The sequence below is a fragment of the Syngnathus leptorhynchus genome, chromosome 21, assembly GCF_054491065.1.
Source record: "Syngnathus leptorhynchus isolate UIUO chromosome 21, UIUO_Slep, whole genome shotgun sequence".
NCBI classification, from domain to species: domain Eukaryota; kingdom Metazoa; phylum Chordata; class Actinopteri; order Syngnathiformes; family Syngnathidae; genus Syngnathus; species Syngnathus leptorhynchus.
Window position 1 is genome coordinate 921,068 of NC_141215.1, and position 9,981 is coordinate 931,048.

Genomic DNA, 9,981 nt, shown 5'->3' on the forward strand with positions numbered 1-9,981 from the left:
ACGTGCCCGTGTGGGTTTTCTCCGGGCACTTCGGTGTCCTACCACATCCCTAAAACATGCTTGGTCGGCGGTAGGCCGATTGAGCACTCCAAATTGTCGTGAGTGCCAATGGCTGTTCGTCTCTGTGTGCCTTGCGCTTCGTTGGCAGCCAGTTCAGGGTGTCCCCCATCTACTGCCCGATAACTGCTGAGATAGGCTTCAGCATGCTTGCGTTATTTCGAAGCACCCCCCACAGAACTCCCCGAGGGAAACGGCCGAACGCCTTCTCCAGGTCCACAAAACACATGTGGAATAGTTGAGCGAACTCCCATGAATTCTTGAGGGTCCCTCCGAGGGTATAGAGCTGGTCCACTGTTCCACAGCCAGGACAAAAACGACAGTGCTTCTCCAGAATCCGAGATTCGACCTCCCGACGGAACCTCCTCTCCAGCACCCCTGAATAGACTTTACCAGGGAGGCTGTGAAGTGTGATTCCTCTGTTATTGGAACACACCCAGTCTAATAATAGAACACCGCTCGGTTCTGATCCGGGGGAAGGCTTCCTCCCAATCACGCCCTTCCAGGTCTCACTGTCATTGCCCACGTGAGCATTGAAGTCAACCAGCAAAATGATAGAGTTCCCAGAAGGAGCGCTCTCCAGCACTTCCTCCAAGGACTCCAAAAAGGGTGGGTACTCTGACCTGCCGTTTGGTGCATAGACACAAACAACAGTTAGGACCCGTCCTCCCCACCCCCAAGGCAGTGGGAGGCTACCCTCTTGTTCACCGCGGTGAACCACAATGTGCAGGCGCCCAGACGGGAGGCAATCGATGCCTCTCGCCATTGGCAACTCCAGAGTGGAAGAGAGTCCAGCCCCTCTCAAGAGGACTTGTCCCAGAGCCCAAACTGTGTGTGGAGGCAACTCCAACTATGTCTCGTCGGAACATCTCTGCCTCGCACGCCAGCTCCAATTGAGTTTCTCCTCATAAGGGGTTTTTATGAGCCGTGCTTTGTCTGACCCCTCACCTAGGACCTTTTTGCCATGGGTGACTCTGCCAGGGGCATAAAGCCCCAGACAACTTGGCTCCGAGGATCATTAGGACACGCAAACCCCTCCACCACAATAAGGTGACGACTCATGGAGGGTGTTAGGGATGTTCTGACTCTAACTTATTTTGCAAGAACCACACGAGAGACAGTATGCCCTTTGAACACTTGCAAGTGGAGAGTTTGTTCGTTACTTTAGATACAGCAATGTCCGAACAAAGTCTGCCGTTGGATTCATGCAAGAGAGTATTTATTGAGAGAAGAAGGGTGGGGGTGAGAGTGGCCAAGGTGGGGGTGACAATTTACATGTGTGGTGGTCACCTCAGCAAATGGTTAACCACTTCAGAGGGTCCCAGTTTATTGTTTTACGAGGTCGTGGAAATAAAACCTAGTGGAGCCTTCCAGATGACTAACTAAACAACACACCATTTGGAAAGTGGCAACAACTGAATGGTTAAACTTTTCAGAGTCAAGGAAAGGTAAAAGGTTAAAACAAAGTTCATCATTCTAGTCTACATCCCAACATAATCATACGATCAAGATAGTTCATAAACCCTAACAGAGGGGTGAAGCTGCTATTGAAGGGTAAATTGTTAATAATATATTTTAGGCTGATTTATTTGCATCATGAATATTAAAATAAATTGAGCAGTTGAACCATTATGGGAGGATTACAGAAGCACTATTGTGAAAATGATGAATGATTTGAACAGTGGGGTGAATTGGACATGAAACAAAGATAACATTGAAAGATACACTGAACAAAGTCATGGCAGAGACAAATTTGAATTGGGTTCAAGCACTCCCTATCGCATTGATGTGTGTGCATGTCTGTTTATTCCCGAACTGGGCACACCTATTTTGAGTTGCAGAAAGGTCGCTGTTTCCCTGGACCAATTTCGACCCTTCCAGTTGCTGATCCAGATCGTGGTAAGCGCACACACATCTGAGACCAATTGTCCAGTTTTATGATTCCAGGTTTGCTGAGCAAACTGGTGCAGACCCGGAGGTAAAGGCGGAGATCCGGCTCACCCCAAATGTCTCGCTGAAGGTCCTGAGGAAATTGGACGGGGCTTGGGTGGACTGGACCCTATAAAGTGGTGGACCGCACCTCACATGTCGTACAGCTGGCCGGTAAAAGAGATACGTGGTATCATCTGTCCCAGTGTGCCCCTGTGAAAGAGTCCTGCAGTGATCCAGATCTTCCATCAGCAGCGTCCCCACTCTCGGTTGAAAAAGAGGCAGAATAATCCTCTCAGCCATGGTGTCCAGGTAGTCTACCCTGAGCCACTGAAGACAAAGACTGCACAACAGACGTTTTCAGGTTCCCTCCGGACAGAACAGAGCTGCAAAGGGGGGAAAAATTGTGCTTGCACCAATGGGCGTGGAAAGCCCCCAACGGCTGAACTGCTACGAGCAAGTGTTATCTCATCCTGACGATTTTGATAACATTCTGGTTGCCTAAGGCAAAGGGAACGTGTGAGCCTTTTTGCCGCAGATTTTTCACTCACACATTCAAGTTGAACAGCAGAATTGAGGCGAGACATCCTCCTCACGCCAGTTTATTGCTGACCTTTTGCAACCACCACCCCGTCCTCCCTCGTTTACTCTCTTAATGTGAGGTGTTTGTGCTCTTGCTCCCTATTTCTCCACTGATATGGCTAAAAATTACGAACTCCAATCCAATTGATACAAATTTCCGCCACACTTTCTAACGACACCTGCACAGACATTGATACTCTCATACCTACAGCCACCACTATTCCCCCAACCCCGACATAAGCACATGTGTAATCTGTCTTTTGTTTTTATGTGATGTATGGATGTTGTTGTGTTCCTTGCATAACTGATTACTACAGTTATTGAGAGACGAGATTTAGATTGACCTGCCGTCTATCAGATCCACTATCCCTGTGTTCATGACGTACTTTGTTAGTTTGTCCTTGCCTTTTGAAGGACTGAAGAGGGAGCAACAGCAATGTGTAAATACTCTTATTAATTTATCCAAACATAGTTGCTCCATCAGAGCACAGACACGGCACACAGAGCTTTATGACTTTCACTTACACATGTAAGCACAGAAACGGCACACAGTTAAGTTCCATGAAAATAACAAAAAAAAACAGTAAATAACAGGACATTCAGGTGACAACAGAACAGCCGTCATTGGGCAGTAGGCGAGGGGACACCCTGAACTGGTTGCCAGCCGATCGCAGGGCACACAGAAATGAAAAACCATTTGCACTTGCACCTAGGGGCAATTTGGAGTGCTCAAGCAGCCCACCAACCATGTTTTTCAGATGAAGGAGGAAACCGGAGAAAATCCACACGCACATGGGGAGAACATACCAAATCCACACAGGGAGGGCTGGAGGTGGGATTGAACCCACACCCTCCTAACTGTGGACGTGATACCCAGTGCGCCACCGAGCTGCCCTGATGAAGTAGATATGTTTGTATAAACTAATGAGTATCTACACATTGCTGTTGCTCCCTCTTCAGGACCTAAACTGATACCCATTCAATTCCGTCCATTCCATCCATTATCTTTACCGTGGGGGCCGCGGGCGTGCTGGAGCCTATCCCAGCAGTCATCGGGCAGTAGGCGGGGGACACGTTGCAAGTGGTTGCCAGCCAATTGTAGGGCACACTGAGACAAACAATCATTCGCACTTGCACTCACACCTATGAGCAATTTGGATGACTAAATTTGCTGACCAAGCATGTTTTTGTGATGTGGGAGGAAAACCCGGGGAAAACCCACGCAGGCACAAGGAAAACATGCAAAAGGTTGTACCCTCAAAGCTTGTGTGTAACACTTTTGCAAAGAAGATTCGAGCCGGAATCGCTGTGGCCACAACGCCTACCTATCACTATACGATCATGGCTTATATGCAGAAACATAAAATAAGTTGAAAACCTTTAGGATCATCAGCCAGGACACGCAGGCAGACCATGAAAGAATGTCGATGTTAAAATGTTGGGGGAACTATCCAACTGCGCAGATCCGATGATCCCAAAGATTTGGGTTGAGACAACATTGAAAAAGTTTTTCTTTGTCGACAGTGTCACTTCTTTTGTGGCTGACCTCTTCTTTGTTTTACATCTAATGTATCGTATCATATTACCTTGCAGTTTATACTACACTGTACATACCATATCATGTTGCCCATACAACTCATGCATGAGATGCGGTGGGTGAGATATTCAGGCGATATCTACTCCATTGTACTCTCCACTCATCATTTCATTTCACATCCTCGTCAGATTTTTATTATCTTCGCAGCCAAAGTATCTTGGCACAACGTACATAACGTGACGTGTCAACACTGGATGAACAAGACGAGGTGGCCGAGAGGTTAAGAGATGAATTGCTAATGCATTGTGCTCTGCGTGCATGTGTTCCAATCACATCCTCGATGGTTTTAAATTGTTGTGTTTGTTTTTGACTCAATATAATATTCATATTCTTTGGCGGCTCCGTAGTCCACTGGTTAGTACGTCCGCCTCACAGTTAGGGAAGTGCGGGTTCGATTCCAACGGCTGTTGCGTGTTGTTGATGATGTCCGTTGTTGGGTCAGGAAAACTAAGATATGGGGTAACGCTTAGTTCTTTATTGGCAAAATCTTGGGTTGTTTGATGGCGGTCAGTCCACATGGCACTTCAGCAGATGTAACAACACCCCCCATCTCCAGGTCAGAAGGTTTTATACTGTCGTGAAAAGGCGGGAAAGCGTCACCTGACCATTTGGTATCTATTTGTATTGGAGAGTCACTGCCGTGCGCGTTTGTGTGTGTGTGTTGTTGTAAGGCAGACAAAGTTGAAAGCGCCTTGAGAACATGTGGTCATGGATTGTATATATAAAACCCGCGCGCCCTATGATGCGGTGTACCCTATGTGTTTTAAACACAGTCATGGCACACATAACTGAGACTGCGCCTTTTATTACGGTGCGTCTTTTAATTGTGAAAATACGGTAACTTGTCAGCGCTGGTTTACTGCAATTTGACGACAAACCGCAAAACTATTGGGCATGGAAAGCATCATTTATTGGCCCCACAAAAAAAGCTAGTAAGTGTGAAAGTTAAAAGCCATCAAAACAAAGCAACAAGACAAAGGAAAAACGTAACAGCAGCCAACCAGCCCCCCTCAATACCAAAGAACACCCCAAAACACACAGAATAGCCTCCACAGGTGCAGGTCAGTCAAGTTCAACGGCGCCCAATGGACCGTGATCGTGAACCGGTAAAACATCACAAAACAGGCAAACGTGAGCAGTGTCCTGGGCACCCACTGGGGGCACGTGCAGATGGTCACCATGGGGCTGGCACGGCTAAGGTCGTTGGTTCCGACGAGCACGGAGGAGTGGACCTCCCACAGGGGTCGCGACTGCGAGGCCAAGGCAAGGGACCCGGTCAGCACCGGCCTGATGAGCAGGATGGCCGTCGAAGAGTCACGCCGGTCCCGACCGATGTGCGCAGCCATCCCGGCTCCCAGGGAAAAAAAATATTCGATCCGAAACGATCTGCACACGGCGAGGTGCGGTAGAAGGCACCAGCATTGCCGACGGACAAATGGAAAGAAAGAAAAAGGAGGAAATTGTTAGGATACGGATTTTAGCTATTGATCTGACTCCAAATTACGATCAACACTTAACACAAGTTTCTATGTCCTAATCCACACACTGGCGCACCTAACAATTTTGCGAGTTCGTTCTGTCAAAGAGAAGACCAGTAGATCAATCAGACCAAATTTACCAAATGTTTATTCCTAACAAAGCGCACTAATACAGGCCTGGGTCCCTCACACTAAAACTCGTGCGTTTTTGTGACCACCAAAAGACGACACATTCTTCCGGGTTGCCCAGTTTTAAAGAAACATAATATGAATATTAAAGCATGCAAAATATTGTGTGATGATTGGTCGATGGTCATCTCCTCCCCGTCGAGGTGTCATCACTGTGGTCAGGAGTTGGGGATTTTCCTCTCGAAGCCCAACCACCTGGACGTGGTATTGTTCTTTGTTCTCGTTCCTCACCGACCTCGAGGTGTTATCGTCTGATACTCCCTTCGTTCCGTACCGTCCCGTACTCCCTTCCTGGGCCTGTTCCATAACTCTTAGAAGAAAACAAGTTCATGCAGTGTGCCTACACATTCCTCACCCCCACCAATCCACACAAGCACTCCAATACTAGATATTATATTGATATGATTATATGTTTCACACAACCTTAAAAAATATGTTTGCTAACCGCTGAAAGCACATTTCCCTTTATTCCCTCTCATGACCTCATTTATGAGGTCATCACCCGCTACTCTAGCAAATAGCTACCAGCGCGCTATCGGTCCTTCCTTCCTCCCGTGGCTCATGTTGAGCCACCAGGGTATATTGGCCCATTGGTGGCAACGGGCCAACGGTTTTCTCGATCAACCGGACAGTGAGTGATCTAATACATGGAACACAACAACAACCGCATAGCATCATAATTGTAGTAAAAATAGCCACAGCAACAAGCACAGACATGATGAGCCCTTTCCAGTTTCCAAACGTTTTCATCCAATCAAACCAAATATCGGTGTGTACACCTGAATGATCTTTCATCTTTTTATTCAGTGTCCTTAGTCCTTCCAACGCCTTGGTCAGTCGTCCCCCTGGTGCCGTGTTGTTTGGGATGAAAGTACAACATGCATCACCAAACATTCCACACACACCATGTTCCTTAGCCAATAGCATGTCCAACGCAATTCTATTTTGGAACGCCATTAATGACGTTGCGGCCAATTGTTCATGAACTGCGGCAAATGATTCAGCTGTATAATTACCCAGTCGTTGGACATTGTAATGAACGTAATTAATACGGTCTACATTTTTATTGGGGGTGATCCATAGGAAGATACTTTCGAATCCCGAGGCCACTTGATTAACGAGTTTATACTCATCTGGTACACCTCGGGGCACTCCTATAGCGTCAATATATGTTGGATCGTCGTCGCTCAACCACGGGGGCAAAACGTCTCTTTTGGCTCGCTTCAGGAGCTCCGCCAATGGGGACTCCAGGTCCCAATTGAGATTCTGTATTTCAATGGGGACAACCACCACAGGCATTATCAAAGACACGAGGGCACAGATACCTGATGCATTCTTCGGCAAGCGATCATATAATTTGTCATCACCACACCACAACCAGATGTCTGCACGAGAGAGAGGAGAGGTTACAGTCAGTGACAAATTGAATTTGCACCATGTGGAATCTATTGTCCCAATACTTATGCCGGTTCCCTTTAACTTTAAACATGTCATATTTTGTTGAGTCACATGGTTGTCAAAAATGGGCTTTCTTTTTTCCATGCCTACAACTGGGTAAATATCGTCATAAATCAAACAGTCACCATTGGTACTAGACTTGGTCAACACCTGCAAAATACAAGATAGTTCTATTGCAGCTGGAACGACTTTTAACACTACTCTTGCTTTGAGACAGACCACACAATCTTCACCAGTAGTATTAGCAGCTTGTTCTGCCATTAAAAGCCAATTATTATTTATAGCGGTGACTCCCGTAGTGACCCTAAACCAATCATCTATGCTTCTGACTGCTTCCACGAGGATTCGAGGGTTTGTCGAGGGACTCACGGATACTTCTTGTTTGTCATCCTCACCTTGACATAGGAACACCTGCCAATACGGGTATCCATGCACATATATGTTTAACTGGAAACCCCAGCATCCCACTGTGTGTCTTCCTAAATGTAAATCTTGCGTAGTATTAACCCACAAAGTGATGCCTATCTGCGTTTTTTCCCCTTTTATCATTTGCTGATGTTGTTTCGCTTGAACACTAGTTCCCCATGATTTATACCAATCTTTGGTGTCCCATACCAAGTTTTTCCAACCTCTGTTAACTAGCTCGTTGGTCAAATACCAATCATAATCCCGATAATCCTGTCCTCTAATCTGCCCGCTTACCAAACTATCAAACGGTATGGTAATTTGTACTGTCACGTTTTTAGGGATGCAAACCTGGATTCCCCATTTAAATGATTGAACCGGTTCGCAGAGTCCCCGGTGTGTCTGAGTTACCCCAGCCACCACTCGCCTTTTGGACCGGGATTTTAAATGGTACTCAGACACGTTACTGTTTGTTTTGTGGCACCTCGTTCCATTACAGTACCACAACGGTTCCATGATTGGGGCTAGGTTTTTCAATTTATCGTTTAACCTACCTTGACTTACGTTCCTCGCCATCTGCATCATCTGAGTGAATAATTGTATGCCGTGACTACCCAATGCCCTCTCAACCAAAGACAAACTAAACTCACCCCCTAAGCATTGAGAATAAAACAACCACATTTCTCCGTATGTTAATTTACCTTTTCCATGACATGAAGCAACTACAAACCGTCCATCCCCTTTACATTGGTGAATACATGTCCCTTCTCTGTCTGGTGGGGCTAAATCCAATATTTCCCTTACCTGTTCAATTTGCTTCCTCCACACCCTTCTCTGGTACTTTTCCAATTTGTCCTGTAACGTTTGGTTTGTCTCTGTCCAATTAGACAATGTGACATGCATTTGCCAATTCCCGCTGTCACATCTCTGTCTCAAACCTTCCTGTTCTTCTCGTGAGAGCTCTTCTGTTGTGTTCACAAAAACTACTTCTCCTTTGCATCGGTATTGTTTATAAGTGGGTAAAATTTTAATCTGGGACGTTTTCTGCTGGATAGTCTCATCAATTGTCATCAATGTCCACACAAAAAGACAACTTACTAAAAATAGCACTACTAAAATTAATTCTGAAAAATCCGAAAATCCTTTCGAGCCCTCCCCTTTACTTTTCCGTATTGCTGCTCCTTCTCCTTCTGTCTCCCCCCTTTGGCCGGGTCCGGGACACGGCCAAACAAGAATACCTTCATCCTGACGGAACAAACTCTGGGGCCCGACGTAGGTGTGAGTAGTGATACCACCGGCGTCCTTTGAAGTCGCTCTGGGCCGCGTGAGACGTCCTGGCCAAGACACGAAATGGGGCCCTTCCACCTGGGCTCCGTCCACTTTCTGGAGATGACTCTGACGTAGACGTGTACATGTGAGCTGTTTCTCCACCGACACGCCTTCCTCCGCCGCAGCGGTTTTCTCTCCAATCTGTGCAGAAACACTGGACACCAAAGCAGACAAATAGGACCCTTATGCTGTATGAGACCAATTTGGTACCGTAACATCCTCCGGTGGGACGAGCGTCGTTGCTGGTCCCGGCATTAGACGACCTGTCATCAATTCAAACGGTGCAAATCCAGTGTGCCTGTTAACAGATTGCCGCACAGACAACAAGGCAAGCGGAATCGCTTGGAGCCAATTCATTCTCATTTGAGCAATAATTTTGGCCAGTTTTTTCCTTCAAAGTCCGGTTCATTCGTTCAACTTTGCCCTGGCTCTGAGGATGGTAGACACAGCCGAATCGATGCTTCAAACCCAAAATTGATTCCACCTTGGCCAAGGCTTTGTTGTTAAAGTGTGTACCATTGTCAGAGCGGATCAGGGCGGGAAAACCATGCGTGGGGATGTAATGGGTGATCAAAGCCTTGATCACAGCAGCAGAATCTTCTTTCGAGCACGGATATGCCTCAGGCCAGCCTGAGTAAGCGTCAACCAACACAAGCAAAAAGCGTTTCCCATTCACTCTTGTATACATGTCGGTGAAATCAATGATCACCTCTGCTCCCAGCCACGGTGTTAGAGATGTTCCGACTCTAACCTACTGTGCAAGAACAACACAGGAGACAGTATGCCCTTTGAACACTTGCACATGGAGAATCTGTTCGTCATTGTAGTTACAACAATGTCCGAACAAATTCTGCAAGTGGAGAAATTGTTCGATGCTGTTGACACAGCACTGTTCGAACAAAGTCTGCCGCTGCACCCATGCAAGAGAGTATTTATTGAGAAAAGAAGGGTGGGGGT

The 9,981-nt window shown here is 46.7% G+C and overlaps 1 protein-coding gene across 1 annotated transcript; it reads right to left on the reverse strand.

Moving 5' to 3' along the window:
* Positions 1 to 5,831: 5,831 nt before the first annotated feature.
* Positions 5,832 to 9,764, reverse strand: LOC147039986 (uncharacterized). Its single transcript, XM_085902121.1, has one exon. It carries the CDS (start codon positions 8,764 to 8,766, stop codon positions 6,343 to 6,345), a length of 2,424 nt encoding a protein of 807 aa, XP_085758247.1. The 5' UTR covers positions 8,767 to 9,764; the 3' UTR covers positions 5,832 to 6,342.
* Between the last annotated feature and the right edge of the window lie 217 nt (positions 9,765 to 9,981).

Coding starts and splice junctions, on each gene's coding strand:
- LOC147039986 (XM_085902121.1), bottom strand. CDS start 8,766: ATGACAATTGATGAGACTATCCAGCAGAAAACGTCCCAGATTAAAATT.